The sequence below is a fragment of the Struthio camelus genome, chromosome 5 (assembly GCF_040807025.1).
Source record: "Struthio camelus isolate bStrCam1 chromosome 5, bStrCam1.hap1, whole genome shotgun sequence".
In the NCBI taxonomy this organism is placed as follows: Eukaryota; Metazoa; Chordata; class Aves; order Struthioniformes; family Struthionidae; genus Struthio; species Struthio camelus.
Genome location: NC_090946.1, coordinates 62,755,537 through 62,778,929, shown reverse-complemented (window position 1 = coordinate 62,778,929; position 23,393 = coordinate 62,755,537). Strand labels below are relative to the sequence as shown.

The following is a 23,393-nucleotide window of genomic DNA, read 5'->3' as shown; positions in this document are numbered from 1 at the left end:
TCTGCTTAATGTCAAACAAACTCTTATGTATCCAGCATGCAATAGAAGCGTGCAAAAGCACAACTATTTGCTGGTTGTCTTATGGGGTTTGAAAGCTAAAATATTATCAAACAAACAAAACAAAAGTATCAACCTTCTCATCATACTCTTGAGTAAATAGGTCACAGAGAAAACACTTTGCATAGACATTTCTACCTAGAATTACACCATGTGAAATCATATGGCAGCCTTTATTCAGCAAAATTTCAGTGACTTTACTATTACAGTAGCCACACGGGTTGCCTAAAATACCTGTTATAGCTGGAGAAAATAGCAAATATACAGAATATAGAGTGGAATTTCAGACTGTGTGATTATAAAAGGTGTTGGGGGAGGATGCAGTTCCTTACATAAAGATTGTACTTTGCCAGCTATCACCAAGTAATTGGATTCATTTTGCCATTGCAGAAAATGAGTGTTCTCATGCGATTTGAGAAACTGCGCACCCATAGACTGCCGGGATTCAAGAATGGATAGAGAGAAATAAGCAAAGGAAAGGATTAAAACCCTCTCTCCCAACATAAGCAACCTCATATAGTGAAAAATCTAAGCATTCCTTAGTAATAGCGCTTCAGCCTTTACTTCCATTCTACTTTTAATGACTTTTCCTTGTCCCTAGCTGGTCACTGTAAAAAATTTTCTCTTTGGTTCCCTACTCTGTCAGGAAAGTTTTGTCTCTTTTTTTTCCTCCTTGTTGTGAACTTTTGCTTTGTCCTCGAGCTCAGGAGAAAGTGAGTGACATTAGAAAATAAACTGAAAAAAAAGAGCTGTCAAGAAATCCAGATCTTTTGGCAGCCACAGAGTCAATGTAGTTGCTGGAACTTTATATAATTTTGAAAGCAGCTTCATGGTTTTAATACAAGTATGATGTTTTGCATAGTGCATATAAAGCTCAAGGACTCAGAAGACATTCCAGCTGAAGAATTTGAGGGAATAAAAGAGAAAATTCTAAGCCCACCTACTGCTTTTAAAGTACAGATCATTGTGGAAAATTTCCAAAAAGCTTAAGATAAAAGAAGGGTAATTTGGAGGGACAGCGTGTACTTGTGTCCTCAAAATTCCTCAGCTAATCAAATGCTTAGTTAATGTCCATCTCTATACAATTCTTGGGTGGGGGGGAAGAACAGACAGGTTTTATACACAATTTCCCTTGCTGAATATATTTCAGTTCATAATAGGCCTGGAAGCCTTTCCAGTAATAAAAAAAGAATATCTTTCTTGTTTGTTTTCTCCGTTTGTTCGTTTCTTTGTTTTTCTTACTTCTCTATACTTAACATAACTCAGATCCCTAAATCAAATAGAGCTTGAATCATAAAAGTCAAAATCAACCTTTCCCTTAACATCATATTTTGTGTCACGTTTTCAGTAATTTGCACTTTTAGACTGCAGATTCTAAAAGGATTCTACAGAGCTGAGAATTTCCCTCATTCAGGCCTTACCTGAACATGCTGTGTCAACAAATGCTGCTCTATTAAAGAGAGGTGCAACTTAATGACAGCTATCTGTTACATACTGATAACCTTCCTCTCCCACTGAGAACGGTCAGAGAATGCCTAAAGCTTCTTAATCATAATGAAAAGCAGAAATAGATTCAAATATAAAAGTATATACTTCAGGGGAAAATTTTCAGAGTAGCTTTTGCAAATAGGAATCAAGGTCACTTTGACACTGAGTTCTGCCTACCTTTCCTCTATTCCAGGTATATTGGGTAAAAATTAATCAAATCAAAAATAGTCTTTCTGGTAGCACTCAGAACTCCAACTTTTACTTGGAGGTAGGAATAGAGAACCGATAAGGAGGAACAGAATTATTTCAAATTGTTTGAAGCTCAACACCAACTTATGTGTTTATATCAATAGAGTTGTACCCATTTTATCTGAATTGCCGTTATCTATTCCTAGTGATCCTGTTTTAATATGCACTTATTTTCCTGTACTATAGGACCGCTAGGAACTTAGATCCCTCAGACAGCTTCGACAGCAAAGTGGTTAATGTTTGAAGAATGAGTCATTCTTTCCTTTGCCATGACATTGGGTTCTTATTGTACAACCCTGTACAGTACTTAGCAATATTTTTTAAAGATTTAAAAAGCAAAGAGTTACAAAACCATTTGCATTTAACTTGAAATAGAAAAGATAGCACTTTTTTAAATCCTATTATATAGTACACCGTATAAATTACAGAGTATTCAAATGCATAAATGCATCTGTGTAACATTTATCAAATGTAATTTTTTCGTTGTTATTGGAGGGTTTACTTTTTCCAGAGTTTTTGCTCTTTGTCCTAGGTACCCCCATCTCCCCTCACTATCACGTATGACAGTGCTCCAGATCTGAGACATTGCTGTTGCAGTATCGCATGTTGTTGGGGATGTGGCAGTCTGTGTAGTTAATGCCCCCATTTGGGGTATAAATGGGCTGCAGTCTGAAATCTCCTTTAAGGAGCTGATCATTATTTAAGGAGACAATCTGGAAGCTGGTTTCCGTCATCTCCAGGATGGAGTTGTCCTTCTTGGTCCCTGCCTCGCAGTAGTCATCTTTCCGACGGCCTCGGTTATATTTCCACTTCTGGGAGGTGTAACGCCCCTTTTTGTGCATGTGCCAGCAAAAAATGCTGAGCAGGACCACAAGGACAAATATCACTGCACCCCCAATCAACCCTGCCAGCAGAAATGGTGAGCCCAGGTTCTGAGAAGTCGTCTGCTCATGGCTAGAGGGGATGTTGCTGCCATTGTTTAAATAGGAAGCCTTAGTTGTGGCTTCTGAACAGACAGTGTCTTCTCCAGTTCGGTAATTGTTATAAGCATCCAGTGGAACCAAACAAATCCGATATGTGGATTTAGGCTCCAGATTTACCAAGCTTAAGTGTTTCTTCTCACCACTAACTATTCGCTCCTGAACAATTCCTCCTACCAGACTATGGCCCATTTTTACCCATGTGAGTTTATATGCCATCACGGTAAAAAGAGACATCCAGTTAACTTGGATGCAAGTGTCATTCACAAAATGGATGGAGAGTTGAATTCGTTCAGATATGGGAGGTGTCATCTCTTCTCGGTCCTCCCTGTCAGGCACAGTGGGGAGTGTGGCTATGGCGGGAGTGAGAGGATTATATTTGCTACTTGGGGGAGGAATTGATGAGGTGGGAACCAATGTAGTTGGCATGGTTGTAGCTGAGGCGGGGGTGATGACGAGTGGCAGACCAGGGGTAGTGGTAGGACATGACAACATATTCATATTGAGCTCCCTGACTGCCATACCTCGGACCTGTTCTGGTCCCTGGCACATAAAACCCCGTACATTGATGGAAGCAGGAATAAATTTGAGCCATTCAGTGACCCATTTAATACTGCAGTCACACAACCAGGGATTATTCCTCACAGTGAGTTGCCTTAGGTTGTGGAGATTATCAAATACCCCTTTTACCAGCATCCGAAGCTGATTGTTGGAAATATCAAGACGCTCCAGCTTGTGGAGGTTTGAAAAGGCTGTAAGTGGTATATGGGTTATCTGGTTGTCCTGCAAGTAGAGCCTTAGTAGATGTGTACCTGGAAGATCAGGAGGAGGGTAGGTTAGTGAATTCCGTACTATTGAGAATTCCTTGAGCTTGGAGAGGTGGCTAAAGGTGCCTTCAGCTATGCCTTTATTAGTAAGGAGATTGCCATCCACAATCAGACGTTCCAAACTGGTAAGATTCTGGAAGGCCAGGTCAGAAATGACAGCAATTCGGTTTTCATCTACTCGAAGTTCCTGTAAGTCCACTGGAAGGCCTACTGGTACACTGCTTAGGTGATTCTTGGATAAGAACAGAAGCTTGAGGCTGACAGCTTCCCGAAATGCACCATCTTCAACACCAACAGTAGAGATGGAGTTGTCATCCAGATGCAGCTCTTCCAGCTTCAAGAGCTGAGCTAGGGCAGCCCGAGAAATGGTTTGAATGTTGTTTTCCTGCAGGTGGAGAACCCTAACGTTCTTGGGTAGGTTCATGGGGAATTCATCCAATTGGTTGCCATATAGGTAGACCGTGTGCACAGACTGGACATTGTGCAGCTCTGCAGGAAATCCAGCATTATTAATTTGGTTATTATGGAGGTAGAGGACGGTTACACCCTCCGGTATCCCAAGAGGCACTGAGGTCAAGCTTCGCTCATTACAGTAGACAAAGTTTCGGTCACAGCGGCACACTTTTGGACAGGCCAAAGTTTTGGAGACCTGCATGTAGAGCCCCAGGGAAAAGATAAGCCATGATTTCATGAGAACAGTCCAATCTGTGGGCCACATTCTAGTCCACGAGCCCATTTCTAATTTAAAGAAATAAAGTACCAAAGTATTAAAGAATTGATAACAATAATAAAGCACAGGTAGCAAAATCTCAGGTCATTAGAATTGACTTTAGTTTATGTCCAGCGTTCAGGCAAGAGATAAAGTCCCAGAGGCTAAGTATAAAATAATCCTTGCCTACCTCCCACTTCTGATAAGAAAGCCACAGTCCTATTAGCCAGGGTTACAAACTTTGTTGTCTTCCTCCATGTATGTTGAAAGAAACAATAGCTGTGTCTTTGCAGGTGAGCAACAAGTAATTTAAAGCTACCAAAAGGCGTCTGTATGTGAATTGCTTGGTGGGATAATACTTTCTTTCACTGAAGTCTGTTGGCGTTACAATCAGCTTTCTTCAGTCGGCAAAGTCCTCATATCAGCTATCTGCCGGATGCAGCCAACCTGTTAAAGAAGTGAAAAAGAAAAAGTTGAATAACATGAAATGTTTAATAAGGGAGGTCTAGCCCACTGGAGGACTATTCTAAGGCTGTACGCTTTATAGCATTCTGGAAAAAAGGTACTAATATTAAACATTGGCTTAGTATTACTATTAAGTAGTCTTGAAATAGATTGATTCAAAGTCAGTGCCATGATTGAAGGACTTGTAGTGACATCACTGCAGATTACATCAATCACTCGTTTTTGCATATTGTATCTCCAATCTTTGTCTCAATCATAATCTGTTTCAAATTCTAAAACTTAAGTGTTTCACTGGAAATTTATGCTTCAGTACTTTTTTTCTTTGCAGAAACACTGCCTTTAATGAAAGCTATGTCACTGATGCCTGACAGAGGAGATCTAGGCTGTTACTATGTAATCACATTCTATGTTTTTTTATTTCCTACCATACTCCGGAGTGTTCTGCTTCTGTTCTGCATGCTATTATGTATATTCTCCTCCAACTTAATGCATACTGCCAGAGTATTGCACCTCACTACACTGAATTAGCAGCTTATGAGGGGAGTCTTTTAAATAAGTATGGTAATCTATAAGTACAAGATATCCTGCTGTAAGGCATATGTTTGCTGAAACTATCATCAGGATTTTGTTAATGATGTGAACCATGTTGTCAATAGACTTCAGAAGCAGCATTCCACTAAATGAAAGTGGCTCACATCTGTTAAGATACTGTTTTAAGATATCAGCACAGAGTCAGGCAAAACTATAGCAGTTTTGCTGGAGAGCATTTCCTTTCCAACCATAAAGGTTAGGTACTTTTTTAAATTCTCCTAAGAAGTTATCTGTGAATAGCTTAATAAACAAATTTATTAGCTCTAGTACAGACAAGTTTTTAGTTATTTATTTTCTGCTTTAAAGTGTATTTTTTAACTTTCACCTTCCCTGATACTATTCATTATTCAGATTTAGATCAAACAATTCAAATTTCTAAAACATGCGATGAAAGATACCGTACTGTATGTTATTTTGCCTTGTTAAATGTTGTTTCAAATGACTATAAAAAGTTGCTGTGTTTTATGTATTCAAATCTAAAATGAAGGTTATAAACCTTGAAAAGTCCTAAGCATTTGTAGACCTCAGTGTCTTTGACTAAAGTTACATAAGCACAGTATTTTTCCACTTTGTTGGCCCAAATCAAAACTCATTGGTTGGGGCTTCAGGAAAACAGAGTTTCAGGAACCAGCTTTAAAAATCTCTTTTCCTTTATTTAAGCCACGTAAGCCCTGTCTGTCCTTTCCAGAAGTATAAGAAATGTAATTAAGGAGTGTATGTCATCTGAAGCCTTGTTTTTCTGCTACAGCTGTGCAGTTTATATGTCCCAAATGCTGCTTATGTGCAAGAAATGTAATTCGGTAGTACATGACATCTGAAAGCTCACTCTTCTGCTACAGCTGTGCAGTTTATAGTATGTCCCAAATGCTGCTTATGGAAACCCCACGGATAGAGAGTGTAGAAACTCTCTTTAGGAGTCAAACTCTTGCAACCTCTTAATAGGAATCTTTGCACTTGCAGATAACTATATTTATTTAGAAGCCTCACCAGGTATCACCCGCAAGGCTGGAACAGTTGGTGATAAAAAGTGAAACCCAGAAAGTCCTGTAGTCTATTATTATGCATCCAAAATGGTAAATGTGCCATATGCTTGCTTTGTATGCTGTCATCTTCCAGAAACAGTAAGATTAGCTCCTCTACCGCTCGAGGCCTTCCCTCTCACAGGCATATTTCAGTCAGGAGTGGTTTTGTTTCAATTATGTGAGATGACGTGATATTGTAGAGAAACTCTAACAGGATTACATCCTAACAAGAGCCTAAGTGTGACAGTTTATCTGCCTTTAATATGGCCTGGCTCCCATCTAGATCATACCGCTCTGATCTGTTATGACATTGTCTTTTTAAAATAAGAAAGGACGTGTAGAACCTCTTTTGAGATGCTTGGGACCATACAGAACATTAGTGGTTCTCCCACTCCTTTTCTGTAATCAGAGGGAAGTCATCTGTACCTCCTAATAGGCTAAATATCCTGCACCGAGTTCTGTTTTGATTATAAATTTGGTTGCTGTTTGGGCTTACTTTGACACCTGAATACGACAGAAAGCCCAGCTGAAGATGTGTAGCCACAGACCACAGCTTCTGATTCTCTCAGGAGGCAATATCATATTACAAGTGGCTTAAAGAGGTCCAATCACCTTACTTGAGGCCTCCGCCTAGAGTACCCCTCACCTATGTAAACTTGGCATCTGAATAAAATATTTCATTCCTATCTAGTGAAATGAGTGAAAACATATCATTCATTAGCTATTAGAATACCTTTGACTGGACAGTTACTTAAACTTAGCAGTGTTTTGGAAGCTGGCACTCTGGAGTTTCTCTCTTATTTTTTATGGTTATATAGGTTTTGCCCCTAGAAAGCTTTTAAAACTTTCCTATGGAATATTTTCTCCCATTACGCTGCTGAGAAAATGATTCCTTTTATTAATGCCAGTATCCTAAACTACAGCTAACAGAGACTAATAAACTGAGACTATAAAACCCATACTACAGAAAATATGCATTGTCACTCAGGTAACTGCTTCTGATTGTATTAAGGAAGAGTGCAAGGACAAATCTGATAAGATATTTATGACTTCAGTGTTGAGTGTGGTGTGACAGAAGGAAGGAATAAGGAAGCAAAGATAGAAATGAATGTATTTAAATAAATTATTTGGGAAAGGTTTTATCTCACCATTATTTTAAACTGTTTAATAATAACTTATAGTGGTAATATTTATAGCAGTAGTATTTTTCAGCAAGAGTCAGGGACCCTTTTGCCCTCAGGGCAAAGACTTACAGAGTTAAACAACCTGTTTGATTTTTAAAAGTAACACTGTGAGGAAAAAAAAAAAAAAACATGCAAATTCCAGAAGGCTGGAAAATTGAAATAGTTTATTCCTTCACTAATTACCAAGACTGAAGGCAGCTACAGTAATTATGCTTTCTCCCCACCCCTTCCATGCTGGCCTCCTAAAGGGAAACCTATTTTCAATATTCTTCCAAGAAGTGCACTTACCGTCTCCACAAATGAACTGATCATTTGCAGGGGTAAAATTTTGAACGTGGAAGAATTAAGGACACTCAATATCTTTAGCTTTCATGCCTAAATCTTGGGAATTCTGTGAACCTGACTCATAGATGCTAGTGATTTCATTTGATCTGAAGCTGAAAAGTTCTAAAAAATTGTAAAAACTGATCTGTGATGAGAGGATGAGGGCAAGGGAATCTACTGTGTTAACATAAATTACAATAATCAATAACAAATATAGCAGTTATAACGCAATTGTCCATCACCACCTCGGTCATTTTTGCTTCTCCTTCCTTATCCTGTACATTTGATTTATATTATTTCTCACTATATCCTCCTTGGAGAACAAGTTATGCTTTCCAAGTGTCTAGCATGTTTCTTGCATTACTGCAGCTGGAATACTAAGTCCTGGTAAGATTTAGGGAATGATACAATAAGGATGAGAGAAGCAACTGAAATAGATGAGAACATACACATATGTTTTAGGTGGCCAGGTTTGAAAACTTGGCTTAGTGGTCTGAGTTCCTGAAATCAGTGCGAACTATCCCATTCACATCTTATGAGTTTCTGATCATTGTTTCTATCTCATTGTCTCTCTTCAAACCTTCTTTATTTAAATTCCCTTTTGGCTTGACTAGTGCTAGCTGCGGAAGAACAATTCTCATTCCATGTGCTAGGTAAAATTTTTGAATTTGTTTTTGTTCAAATTGAACAACTTCTTTCAAATTTTTTGATTAAAAGCATTTATACTGAAACATCAGGCTGTAAGTTGGGACAGTAAAGTCTCCCCTGCACTTGTTAGAGGTATTCACACAATTTCAAGCTTCAGTCAACCTGCTATGCATAGCCATGAAACAATTTAATTTTAATAAACAAACATATTCCAATAATAAACATATTACTGAAAATGAATATTGAATTTACTCATTCGTATATTTTTGGTATCTAGGAAAAAAAAAGCAGCTACTTCATAGAACTTTTTCTTATCTCATTGCCCAATATTGCCTCAGTGTCTGTGTCTACACCACTTTAAGAAGAAGCCCTGAAGCTTGCCAGGGCCAGCCTCACCACCCTTCATACTGCAGGCCTCTAAACATGCAGTCCTAAGTGTAGCAGTCAAGGTCCCTGAGGGTGCTAAGAACCTATGGATGTTCAATGGAGAAAATGCAGAAGTAGAAATCAAGGGAGGAAAATAGAATATGGAGCACGTTCTGCATATGACTATTTATAACCCCTTGTTACAGACTCAGGAGTTATTTTGCTGGGCTCCTGAGTCAGGTTGTCTGGCTTCACTAATCTTCTCATGTTGTACATTAAGGCTATTAATTTTTAGAGGCAATGAAAATAACAACATCTAGCTATTCAGTCACTCAAGGAATCCTTAAAAGAACTGAGAACAGGACCCAGGAATCCTAGATCCTTTTTCTATGACATTCTAACCACTAAACACCATCAGAACCTGAGCGCCATGCAACAGAAATGGAAAGGCAAGCAAAAATGAGAACAAATGGTCATAGCTACTGTTTTCACTGTTGTCAGTTAATGAATCCTGTTTAGCGCAAAACCATTCAGCATTAATTTACTTGGCTTTACTGCAGACAAAGGTCATAATCAAGCCATAACCTTACTCCATATCATTAGCATATACGGTAAGTACAAGGCTACTACGCATGGAACTGAATGACAACCAGAAAACAAATTCAGTTCCATTCTTTTGGAGCCTAGCACAGACAGCGCTTGAGAAAAATGTCCCTGTATTTCTATCAGCTGCTAACAAAAATAATTATGGAATAATACCTGATATATCCCTCTTTTATTTATAAATAGAGTTTACATCTAAACACGATTGAACATTATGCTTTTTTTTACTGATTAGGTGCCTAAGGTGATGGTTTGTTGTGTATCTTCCTCTGTGAGCTATTTGGTTTTGAACTTAGCACTGAAAATTATTAACGTGATGCTATAATCTCTGCATCAAAGGCATAGAGAAAATGACATTATTTCTCAAGGAGCCAAAGTGCTTTTACAAGAAGCTTGCATGTTTAATGTTGTAGCTGCTGTGTGCTTATGGCTGTTCATTATGTAAGAAGAAGAGGGAAGGAGGAAAAGGAGAGACTGATTTTAAGAGTTCTGTCCTTTGTCTCCTATTCTTCCAAAGTGAATATTGTTGGGAACACAATGAGTAGCTAATACTAAAAGGAAACCTTAAAGTGTCTCTGTATAGTGTTATTTTTGCAAGAAAAGACATTACTGCCTTTGCAATTCTGTTATCAAGATGACTCAGCAAATTTACACAGCGAGCTCTTCTTTCATATTCCCTTCTTTCTTCTCTACGCTGCTCAGGACGTTTCTGGGTTTGCCCCCCAATTTGCACTTATAATTACTCTCAGAAGCTCAGATCAGGCAGCTTGGTGGAGGGAAGGGAGGGTTTGGCTTTGCCTTGGTACAGAAAGAATAAAGTTTACCAGGTGGTAGGTCCTGCAACGATGCGAGTGAAGACTATTCTCCATCCTTCTCCCCCTTGCTTCTCTCTAACCTCTCTGTCCTCCAGTTCTCTTATCTCTTTCCAACTGCATTTCTTCAAATTATGAAGTAGAGATATTTTCCAGAAGCACATAGGTTTCAGGAAATCCCTTTTTTAAAAGGCCTCGTAGCATAATCAACAAAAGCTTTGTCTTTGTAAATTTGGGCCATGTTCAGCTTCCCATCAGGCATCAGGAATCTAACAGAGATCTATTCCTGACTGCCAGGAGGGGGAGCTAAGACAGCAGGAAACTCTCTCCTGTCAATAAACAAACAAGCAAATAAATATGAGACCAGTTTTCCTCCCCCTGTGTTATTCCCTGCATACATATGAACACACATCTCTTTGCTAACAGAAGTCTGGGATCATCAGTGGAGCTATCTTGTTTGGCAATGTCACACTCTGTTTCTGGGAAAATTAATTTTTCTCTATGTAATGACCATTGTTCTCAGCTTGGATTTTTTTTGCTGCTCTCTACCTGTGAATTTTCTACCTGAGAATTCTGAATCTTCAGAGTGTAGTTATCATAGAGTCATGAGGAGGCATGAAAGAGCGAGAAAAAAAAGAGAAATGGAAAAAAGGGAGAGATAGCAATTTGAAAGGGATATAGCTCAGCTATAGCAGAGTTTTCTCCTTTAAAAGGATTAGTAGGAAACAATCGGAGGTCAAAAGAGAGAACAAACTAGACTATAACTACCTGACATGACTACTAGAGTGACCACCGTATTTCAGGACGCAGCACTGAAGTAGCTACAAGTCCTATGGTATAAACACTTGAGGTGAAGGCAGAAATTTGGCCTGCCAGATGCTGTGCTGTGCAAAACTTCCTACTCCGTTTTGCAAGCTTGTCCATAACCGGCTGTAGATGTTCAGATGAGGAAAATACAGCCTATCTGGACTAAAGTATCATTGTTGCAGTGCTTACTTTAACAGTTAGTTATTTATGATAGAAGGAAGTTATTCATAAAACTTGATGTTGTATGACTTCGTACAAACTGTACCACCTGTGGTAATTAATAAAATACCAGCTACTGCAACCTCTGAGCTCAAGAACATCTGTGTTTCCACTCTGTGAAAAAAGATTCGTTCCTGCTCATGCCTGCTCATGCATTCTCTGTATGTCAATACAACTTTTTTCATTGTCCATGTATGTCAGGGGATACCACATTTAAGTAATAAAAACAGTTTACGCCTTTTGATTTCAGAAATGAAAGTCTGTTGAACACCTAATGGCAAACATCAAAGAAATAGCACATTTCATACTGTAAGCTGCATTAATAGACATTCCTGTGTTACCCACCCAAACTTATCTTTTATGTTGTAACACCATTTATTCCAAGCTGAATGCCCATCTACCTAGAATAATGTTGCACAAACCTTTGCTATGACCTTTTTAACTTCTGGCAGTACCCCACGGGGGTTTCCAGAAATGGAAGACAGCCGCTAAGGACTCCCTGCCTATGGAGTCCTGAATTCTAATGTAGGAATTATCTCAAACAACTATTTCAGCTACTTGCAGTTGTCAGACTGAAAGGTAATGAGGACACAAATGGCAAATTACAAAACAAAATCTGTAATTGCGTTCATAAGCAGATAGGACTTCCTGGGAGAAGAAAGCATGAAGAACTCCAGGTTTTTAACTAACTTGAGCTTCCGACTTGTCTAGCATTTCACGGCAGCCCAAAGTCTGTGATAGCCTAAGCATCTGTTTTTAAGAAAATATCTGTATTTTCATTATCAAATTGCTGATTGTTGCAAGTCATAATCCAGATGGTGACCATCATGATATTTTCGCTCCAGCAGGCAAACAGGAACAGATGATCACCTCCAGGAATGATATTAAATGGAGTTTTGCATCTTGTAGCAAAGAGTTATTGGTGTCTCTATTAACCTTCCCCCAAGGCCTAGTCTGAACTTTCACCAGTCTAATGCTGTACTATTCAAAACTTAACTAATATGTTAAAAAGCCAGAAAGATCAATTTAGTATGCCGGTGAATCAATTCCATAGTCCTTCATCCCTGAAGAGATGATTTCATATCTTAGGTGAAATAGCTTTGATGGAGCTCATCTAGAACTCCATAAACTCAGCAATGTGCTATGTGATGATGTAAAGCTGGACTGAGAAAGCTGAAAATGGTAGATGAAAAGAATCTTACACGAGGAGCTATCTGGAACATTTCAACAAATGCATTTTCATTAAAATATATGGTTTCATTGAAGACAAAATGTTTCATGGAGATTTGTCAGTTTTGATTATGTTTTCAATAGGAAATGTGCCTTAGGTCCAGTGCTTTCTGATCATTTATGACCAGAGGGAGAGAGAGAGAAAAGGAGACAGGAAGAATAAAAACTAGACCATTTTATGGAAAAAAGTAAGTTTTGACACAATTTCATTTCATGAAAGCATGAAATGCTTTCATGCACCTTTTCCAAAGGGCTTACAGCTTTCTCTGACAAAAACTGGACCCATTTGTTTGAAAAAAATAATCATACCAAATTAATTTAAAATAATTTCAGAACACAAATGTTCTGTGCTGTGTTTTGCATAATGCATTTTGTAGTAAGAAAAAATGAAGGCAACCTGCTGTTTCTTAGCAAGCAAACTGGTCTCTACCTATAAATTATTCTGCACTGTAATGCAAACAGTTTGCTTTTATCTAGTGATATGGGGACAGCCAGGCAAAATGTCTGTGGGTAATTTGAAAAAGCTGCTTTTAGTGACCTGAGTGACTAAACATTGCTTCTGTGGAGACAACAACATCTTGACACATTTTGAATGTGTTACATGGTGCTACATCATTGATGAGATTCTGCATGGTGTCATATTACTTTGTGGGATATCATTTATTTAGGGTCTTAGGAAAATGAGTACGGGCTGCCACTTTCGTATCGTCCTTGTTCGTGGCACATGGCCCAGGGAGAAAATATGTCACTAGCTGCCCCCTAGCCTCTGAGGTACCTTGATATAAATAAAGCTGTGTCATCATATGTATATCCTTCCAATAAAGCCAGATGGAAATAACTCCTTCCCCTTTTCACAGAACCACAGAATCACAGAATGGTTGAGGTTGGAAGGGACCTCTGGAGATCATCTAGTCCAACCTCCCTGCTCAAGCAGGGTCACCTAGAGCATATTGCCCAGGATCACATCCAGACGGGTTTTGAATATCTCCAAGGATGGAGACTCCACTACCTCTCTGGGCAACCTCTTCCAATGCTCTGTCACCCTCACAGGGAAGAAGTTTTTCCTCAGGTTCAGACGGAACTTCCTGTGGTTCAGTTTCTGCCCGTTGCCTCTTGTCCTGTTGCTGGGCACCACAGAGAAGAGACTAGCCTCATCCTCTTGACACCCTCCCTTCAGATACTTATACACGTTGATGAGATCGCCTCTCAGCCTTCTTTTAATATTACTCAACATGCTGCTCTTTCACAATGATAAGAACTACTCTACAAACACTGCCAACGCATTCTTAAGAAAGATTAAGAAAGTTTCTTATACCCTAGTTGCCTCTCAACGTTGAAAAGAACCCATCATCTAGGCTATAGGCATTATGGGACTGCTGAACAGGAGATGTTTCCCAGCTTGAGACCAAATCTCATTCTTATGACACAGCATCCGTGACAGGCAAATGTAAGGTTACCAAAAGAATTTTTAAATCATTTCCATCAGATAACCAATTAACAGGAAAGGGGAAGGATATTAAAAGGATGGATAAAGAATATACAGCTATGCCTCTGAAATCCCTACTCAGCTGAATAGCTCAATTATTTATCAGCTGTACAATATCTGAGCATCAATGGTGTCTGACAAAGGTCTAGATCTTTTATCTTTTTCCAACAATGCAATTCTTTTCTCCATGCATAGGTGGAGAAAAGCGCAATATTCTCACTGCTCCAAGAATGATACTAGAGCACTCTTTACAGGAAACACCTTGTGATCCAACATAACATCAGAATCAAAAATAATAAAATACAAACCTCCTAGACCTATTTTATAGCAGTACAAAAACATCCAGCATGCTGTGGCATTCTCATAAAATCCACTGTTTATCTGGACACCAGTGAAAGTAGTGATTTCCATTAGAGTCCCACGAGAAAAAAAATATCAGAGAGTCGGTAAGGGAGAACAGTTTACCAACGATGTGGACCATTTACAGTTTATTCTTTTTTCAGTTAATTTTATTTGGGCTTGCCATTTATTTTTTGCTCATTTTCATTTGCCAGAGAAATTTTCCCATTTCAGCTAAGTACAAAAATATTTTGAAAGCATTTTCTGTAACTCTGTATGATAGTCCCAGTTTTCAGTGAGATGTTGGGTTTCCAAAAGCTGCATATGGGCTGCTGCAGCCAGTTGTTTTTCTGTCTCATGTTGCCTGCTGTAGGGTAGAGTATTCTGCGTGGATAGTCTTGCATGCTATGCAGTATAGTAAGGGTTCTGACTAGCATCATAGAAAAGGATACAGTATTGGCGAAAGGAAATATCTAATTTCCTTCACAAGGCACTGAGGGAGAGGAAATACTTCACCACACATGTGTGTTCATGCAGAAGCAGCTCACAGCATACTAAATGCCTGGCATTCAGTCGTAAAGTTTCTAAATGTCATATTTTCCCAATAACTGCTCTAAAACTTTTTTTAAAGAGCTCTACTAGACTTTTTTCACTTTGGAAGTTCAAAGCTTTCACATTGAATGAATCCTGACAGAGAGAGAATAGAAAGTAATTCAGCTTTGTTTTTCCACTTCTCCGTTTTACCTTTCAGGTCTGTGTGTGGTTGCATTAGTAAGATCAAAATTGCCAGCAAGCCCACAAACGACACCTAGCAGCAGTAGAGTGAGAAAAAGAGTCCTCTACTGTTAATGCTTCACAGTGGGTTATCTTTAGCCCTGTGCAGACAGCTGACAAGAGACTTGTGCACCACTTAAACTCTCTTAATAGCTTTTAAGTGGGTTCTAAGAGGTACAGAAGCCTTGCATTGGCCTTCAGCCCAAGAGCAAATTCCATCTGACTTTTGCTAAGGCATTGCAGGCAAAGAGACTGTTTGTCAATATGTTGTCTTGCACTACTTTTCAGCATAGTCATTATTGCAAGGTATCACAGTAGTACTCTCATTAGCATTTTGTGCTTATACAAAACTAGACATCTCAACTAAGTTCAGGGAGACAGTGTACAATAAAACCTGAGAGAGGGCCAGAGGGACAAATATGAAAAAATATGAGGTAGAGTTTTAAGCTATCCCATGGGCAGCAACATATGCCTGCTCAAAAATCCAATTATTGTTTTATTCTGTCTGCAGAGCAGTGTATCTATTCAGGTCAATGCATGAATCAAATACGACACTCTTCTTCATTTGCTTTGTAGACCTCTGGGTACCTTAAATGGACTTCATCTGAAAATCTGGTGAGGGATTTGGAGGTTTGCTGATGTGTTTTTGGCTGGAAAAAAAAACTGAGGCAGGCCCCTGATCTAAATATCTTCCTAAGGATAAGAGAACTGGGATCCTGATCTATGTATACATTGAAATGTTATATACTGGAGGCATGGGGTCTTTATTTATATTTTATATATACTACCTACTAGTAAGGCATACATTTCTTGTAACCCACTGATGTCGGGTGTAAAACCAGTGTCAACTTTAAATCCAGCCCATGGTATTTTCAACTGTCTTACATCTGCTAGTCTGCTCTGACCTCTACACAGCCCTTTTGTATAAGGGGCTGTAAGGTAAGGGGACTGAAAAGCAAATCAGCTGCAATGGCCAAGGATATATTTCTACAGCATCGAGATGTAACAGCAGGCCTAGACTTGCACCTTCTTATTTCATTTCGTATCAGATACATAGTGGCAGAAGTGGAAGGATACCTATGGAGCAGATGAAGAAGAAATCACTGCATTAGGGATAGATGAATGGCAGCAGAGCCTATCAGCATCCAGGAAAAGGTTTCTGTGAATTGAAGCAGCTGCAGATGTTGCTTAGGAAAGGAAATTTTCTTATGGCACACAAAGGAAATTTTCTTATACCACAAAGGTGTATTTACTTCACTTCTCTCATTGGGCTACTGTGCCTGTGTTGTGTTACTCAGGAGATACAGCCTGGAGAACAGAAGTGGTGCTGAAAATAAGAATAAATATTAAGGGGGTAAAGTCACCTGAGTATTTTCACATACACACAACTTCAATTTGGATTTGTCAGGAATTTATCAGACAAGCCATTTCAGATCTATCTAGACCTCTCTGCCCCGTTATAGCAAATAGCTATCTTGAATTCAAAGAACTGGTATGAAATAATATAGCATAAAAAAATCAAAAAATTGCAGCTACTCTAGAGGGTAACAGATTTACTGACTCCAAAGAGCTTGAACCGGCTCAGTCTAGAGCAGTGGAATCTGTTTACTGTATAATATTATTTTAGAAATCCTTTCCTTGCTAGCTCAATCAAAATGAACTGCATTTCCTAATACCATACTTCCTGAGAGACACTGCCACATGCCCTATCCAAACATAGGCTTAAACTAACCCACCCTGGCAGCAATTATCTTCAAGGCTTTTGAGTCTCTTGAGAGATGTTGCCCTCCTCTTTTCCAGTGAAGCAGAAAACCATCTTGTATCCAAGAGGAAAAAAAAATCTGTTTTCACATTCTATGCAAATATTTTAAGCATTACTCTCCCCTCCAAACGTATTTTACTCAAATCTTCTGTACAGGAATTACATGAAGGGGAAAGACTTGTCAATGCAATACAATTCATTAGTATTATTATTAATAACCAAATATTTTTGAAGCATGGATAAGGACTGACTAAGCATCCAATGTTTAAACACATTCACTGTGGTTGTGCTAGTCACTTTTTGAATTTCCTTCCTGCAAATTACTGAGCTATGGCTATGATGAAAGTAAATTTAAAATGACCTCTGTAGGCACCTGTAGCAAATTAACCATAAATTCACAGACAGCAGTCTTCACCCAGGGAGTGCCTTCCTCACATTGTCCCACAATAAGGACTGAATTAGGAAAAATCCTGTATGCAAATCATACCCTTTTTTATACCAAGAGCCAATGAGATTCATTAAAATTAGTAAGATATCAGTTTAAAGCAGATAAAAGAATGTACTTCTTTACACAGCAGACAGTGAACTGAAATTTGCTGCGACAGGAGTCTATGGAGGCAAACAGTATCAGCAAGGTCAAAAAAGGATTCCACAGTCTCATGGATAACAGGTCCTTAAACATATTCCCTTAAAGAGAGGAGGCAGGGATGCATCCTCTGCGCTTCCTAGTTTCACAGTTTGGTGGCGCTATGGGGGACATACAAGGGGAGTGGATGGCAAAATGCAACTCCAGCACTCTTATTGTCAGTGTCGGGGATAATACAGGAGTGCTGAACCAGATGGACCACTGGGCTGTCTCATTTGGGATCTTCTTATGCTTTTGGTGAGTCACACTTTACGGTCAGAAGTATGGATTGAGCACAACAGTAGAAATGTTGCACACGCTGGCCTGTCCATTATACTTGCAGAGCATTCCAGTTAGAAATTAAATACAGTGCCATCCTGCAATGTATCTGATAGCTTAAAAGTCACTATCACAGCTCAAATTCTGCATTTTGAAGCTTCAGATAACTGCTAATAACCATAAATAAAAAAATTGAACTAAAACTGATCAAATAATGTACATCTAAAGCAATTGTTATTTACTCCTGGGCATTCCAGATGCAGGGAAAAAGGAAGAGGGGCAGCTCATTGCTTTCTGCTGCTTTTGAGGCCATGAGTTTTTAAAGTGAGAACAAAAATAAAATGGTGAAAAGATGAGGCAAAAACGTCACAGATGCTTCCAGCGCTACAGTAAGCTCTAGTTTCCTAAATAGCAATGTCTTGCTTTAGCTTTAGAGGACTGGAAACCTTACAGAATGAAGTACTGACCACTGAAGGAACTGAAATGTATCATCATGGTTTGGACTCATGTCTTCAGTGACCTCTGAACCTCTTCTGTAGAGAATAACCCAAGCCACAATGTCTGTATATAGAATTGTACTGCCTTGAAGCTCTGAATGTTTTGAATCTAAGGTTTCAGTTTGAACATATCTCTAATTTTTATTTCTCTAAGCTTTGCAGAAACATCATTAAATTCTTTTTTGAATTCCTTTTCTATTCTTTGTGTGATGTAGGTGGGATCTTTCTTCTCAGTTTCCTGCCCAGACTTTGGAGAAAGAGGTCATTGGACCAACAACTATATAAAGTCTATATAAAGTCTGTGAACTTGCTAGGTTATGTCTTTTTCTTTTTGACTGCTGGGAAGATTGTCAAACAGAGCCCTTTGTGAAAACGGCCACTTGCTCACTTCACCTTCTTTGAGTTGTAATATCTTGAAAAAGCCTCTCTTTCACTAGCCAAGGGAACCCATACCTTCAGTTGAGCTTCAATTTTAGCAAAAATGCTTTTTCTAAATTTGATATTTTCAATAAATAGAACTTCATGTAAATACAATGATAAGAAGAAACAAAGCCAGAGGAAATTCACACCCTTGCTTCTTTTGATCCTGCACTCAATTTCATCCCATCACTATTAGTAATATCTCAAGGACCACCCTAATGAATTCCTCTCCCTTTTTGGTGGATAAACATTTCAAAAACTTCCACTCCTCTCTGCCACTGTAAACCTAATTGATAATAATTGCATTAGATCACTATTTTTCTGCTGTTGAATGACCTAAACTAAATAAAATAAATTCCAGAGATGGTCTCCTGACACCTACGATGATGGCAGTCAGTAACTGCTTGCTAACAGGAAATGAGATCTGTTTATTTTCTCCTTCCCTAAAATGTGCACTTACAAATATGTGGTCACAAATGAGAATTTCCCCTCCATGCTATATTTGCAATATCTGTCTGTAATAGTCAGCTCAGCTTTTGTGTCAGCTACTGCAGGATACAGTGAGCATGATCTTATAATGTGAGCATAGCCAGGAAGGTTCAAACCCTGCACTATCACTAAAAGATAATTGTATCCTGAGACCTGGTGGCCATGGTAATACTTGTCATTGTATATATCATTATTCACCTCCTGATCACCCTTTTTAATTCAGACTAGGTCAGTAGCATTCAGTCATTAGTCACTCAAATGGGTGATGAGTATAATGAAAAATGAGGTAGTAAATTAAGGCTATTTCTTAGAGGAAATAGAGTCTGAAACAAGATGAAGAGGAGATAGCTGCATGTAAGGCAGTCATACTTCTCTTTCCCACCTCTGGCACTGAACTGTGACTGATACTGAGCCAGTAGCAGTGGGGCAGACCTCTAAAAGGGCTGCTTAGAGAGACCACTGTATCAACATTCGTAGACAGCTCTACTCTTTAAGCTTTCTTCTTTTTAGAGATTATCTTTTCCTCGCCAAGCTCTTGCAATGACAGTCACTTTACTGTCAGAAGTAGAAGAAGATGAGATGAAGAATCAATGTGAGACCAGCCTTCTAATGGATGGCAAGTAAAATTCCCTTGCACACAGAGAAGCTCTAAATGGTGCTGTTTATTTGCTGAATTCATTTATTTTCTGAGAAATGCTGTGGTGGCCTGGAAAACCTTTAGTAATCACATTTGCAAGTATTATTCACATCTCTATAATCACAAAGTCTTGAATCTTCTGTAAAACAGAAAAGCTCAAGTTCTTCCAGACTCACAAGATTCCAGGAGAAGAAGCCGTAATAAAAATGCCAAGTATCTTTAGATTCATAATAAATTCAGGAGAACTGGCAATATTGCAAGGCGGAACGTACAAACCATAAGGTGCAAAACCTGTAGATGTGTTTCTTAAGCCTAATGTGACCATTAAGTAAATATGATTGATTAATCTAATTATCCCACTTGGCTTTCTACTTGAATATTTATGATAACTTTATCTCTCCTGAGCATAATAGAAGGTAAAATGAAGCCAAGCACCTAAAAACAGCATTCTCCATCAAGCTGCATGGATAGATTGTCCCAGATATCTCACTACAGAGGTGATAAAAACAAATAAGATAAAGTATCCTCTGCTGGCTTGTGTTCAACAGGCAAGGAACCAGGTTTATGGCAGTGCCACAGGCTTCATCAAGCCAGTGTCACAGTAGAAACAAAGAAATTTTGTTTTCCTGATATTTTTTAAACTTTCAGATTTTGGATTCAGGTGATCAAAACAAGGAGTCGAAAGGTCAGGCCTCAAATGTTCATGTGCTGGTTTTGTAAGGGTGTTTTCTGACAATACAATAGATAGTTAATTATATTCATCCCACTGTTCATTTGCATGTGTAAGTTTGGGATTTGAGAGCTCCACATTTGGAACTGCAACACTAACTGTGTTTCCGACCAGATGGCTGCCAGCAGGCAACTAACTAATTCCCTGGTTCATTTGTGTGTTATGGGAACACAGGACTGGAAGTGACCTCCTAGGTCACTGAGTCCAGACTCCTGCTATCACAGGCAATGGTGCCACTAAAAGGTAATGCATTAGCTAGGAGCTGATGCATAGTTTGTTCTTCCTGCTGTGAATCCTTTAGTGGCCCTTCCCACTTTCTCCTGGGAAACAAGGCCTTGTGCTTCAGCTGCTTTTGTTCTGAGGGTTAACTAACAATCCTTCACAAAATCACTGCATGACAAGCATTACTAGCCTCCTTCTGGAATTCAAAAAGTATTTTTATATCTCAGTTTAGATTTAGAAACTGAGACTCTGCGGCTGTGTACTTTGCATTTGGCTGCAGACTGCATACAGTGTCACTCTGCGGCTGTGTATTTTGCATTTGGCTGCAGACTGCATACAGTGTCACGGCAACGGATAGGAGCTACACAAACCCCTCAGTCTCCCTGGACAAAACTGCTCTGGCATAGACAATATTAGAAGCAGCTCACACTTTTCTAAGACATGTAGGATAAGACCCAGTAGATGGGATATAAGGCCTAGGGCTTTAGGATCTTATGTAACTACGCTTCATTGGGAGGTTATTCTAAGCTTCCTTCAGGAAGCCTTCTTGCATCTGTGGAGCAGCCCAGAATGAGGACAACTCAAAGTGTGTCTTAAATTTCCCTTGGCTTTTGGGATTGGTACTGTAACGCTAAAAAGGGCAACACCAAATCTTCCTCAGAGAGTTAAATTAAGTTGCTTAAGGGTTGCAAAGTGAGACGGGAGCGCAAGTAAAATTAAAAGTTACAAGTTCCTGTCTCCGAGTCTGCATCCAATCAATGAAACCACATGTTCTCTCTGCTTAGACATCCACCTTTGAAGACGTGGCCCTTAATGGCCTGAGGTTTGACTGTTCCAGCTTTGTTATTTTGGTTTGGTTTTTTTCCCTTCAGTCTTTACTGCCAACCTCAGACAGACACATTCAATGCAAGTGTAGGGAAGAAGATTGGTGTCACAGTGGGGAATTCAATTTAATGAAAGCACTTGCAGAAATTCTTTTGTTTATTGAAAGCATGTAAATGGACAGTATGATTTACAAGGTTACAAGGAAACAAGTACACAGCTTCCCCTGACGCTGTGGCTAAGACAGCTTGGAAACTATTGTGCTGTGTGACAGAACAGCACAAACACAGCCTGCCGAAAGCCACAGTAGCTATTCAAATCCATCTTTGCTTTAAGTACCAACTATTAAAGTGACCATGCTGGTTTTACCTTGTTGTCTCTGACAGTGGGTGACAAAACTCCTTTTAAAGGCTGAAAAGTTGCAAGTCTGCCTTTTCTGAATTGCAGAGGAAATTTGTCCTCATGGGTTTTGAATGGCACTGTGAAGCTGAAGCCAAAGCCAAAAAGACAACTTCTAGGTACTGTATCACTATGCAATGTAGAAGGCAAATATAGACCTGAAATATTGCAGCTCACATGATATCAAAGTGCCTAGGTTTTACTGCAGCCAGATTTTAATGTAGCCTGAAACGAGAGGTGTTTGAACCCATGATAGTTACTTTACCTTACCAGCAAAAAATGTACCTCATGTCGGTAATACCAGGACACTCCAGGCAGGCAAATTACCCCATCTCGATTCAACAAAATCACGCTGACAACTCTGTGCCAAGAATAAGTAGTCTTTTTGTCTCTTAATACTGCTTGAACTTCTATAGCCATAAATATCAAATGAGCCATCTTACTCTTCAAACTGAAATTAAAAAAATGAGAATAGCTAACGGATAGCTAATATCACCTCTTATTCTGCTCCTGGGGTGCTCTTGACTCAAATATCGTGATACTCTAAAATGTATCCTTTCTTCAGAAATAGGCAAAGAAACATTCTGCTAATTACAGCGATGAGATGGCTTGTTATTGAAAATTTCCTTCCTATTATTGAAAATTTCCAATTTTCGATTGGTCACATTAGTCATATGGAGGAGTTTCTATTCTCAAGGATCATCATTCTTACGATCAATTTTCTGGTGTGCATGTTTGCAGAAAAATATTTAGGATGAAATCCACACAGCAGCTTACAGTTCTCTTTTCAAAGCCCATTCAAAACTCAGTCACACAAATGTGCCCAAACACCGAGGCAAAAAGGAATGCAAATGGCATTTCCCATTTTCAGGAATTCCTCTTTTCCAGGGCCAAAATCTCTGCTTTTGAAAACAAGCTGTTTTATTGTGTTTTGATTGACCAGCAGAGATCATATGTAGCCTGACATTAATCTGACAACTTTTTCACATTTCTAACCAAAGTCTGACCAAGAGATCAGACAGATATTTTAAAAAATGAGGAAAAAGGAAATGCATATTTTTTTAGCACCTTCAGTTCAGTTCCATGCTAGAATTATCTAACATTTGTGGAGAAATATTTATTTTTTAAAACTGATGCCACAATCTAGTAGTGAAATTCAAGAATGTGAAAGCTCTTCCTCTCTTAAAAAAGAAAAACAATTTCAATTTTCACTACAGTGTTATATGGTGATATGTTAGAATATCACCTAGTCCTGTAGGCTTTCTTAACAAAATTAGAATTATAAGAATATAAAACAGACTTTGCTGTGTATGCTAGTTATTTTATGGCTT

The 23,393-nt window shown here is 38.9% G+C and overlaps 1 protein-coding gene across 8 annotated transcripts in view; it reads right to left on the bottom strand.

Annotated features, from left to right (window-relative positions):
- Positions 1–211: 211 nt before the first annotated feature.
- Positions 212–23,393, bottom strand: part of FLRT2 (fibronectin leucine rich transmembrane protein 2) — a 61,548-nt gene continuing 38,366 nt past the window's right edge. For all 8 annotated transcript variants that reach the window (XM_068946727.1, XM_009670476.2, XM_009670477.2 and 5 more), the window contains one exon: positions 212–4,757. In XM_068946727.1, the coding sequence (XP_068802828.1) occupies positions 2,349–4,337 (1,989 nt within the window). In that variant the 5' untranslated portion in view covers positions 4,338–4,757 and the 3' untranslated portion in view covers positions 212–2,348. The remainder of the gene's footprint in view (positions 4,758–23,393) is intronic.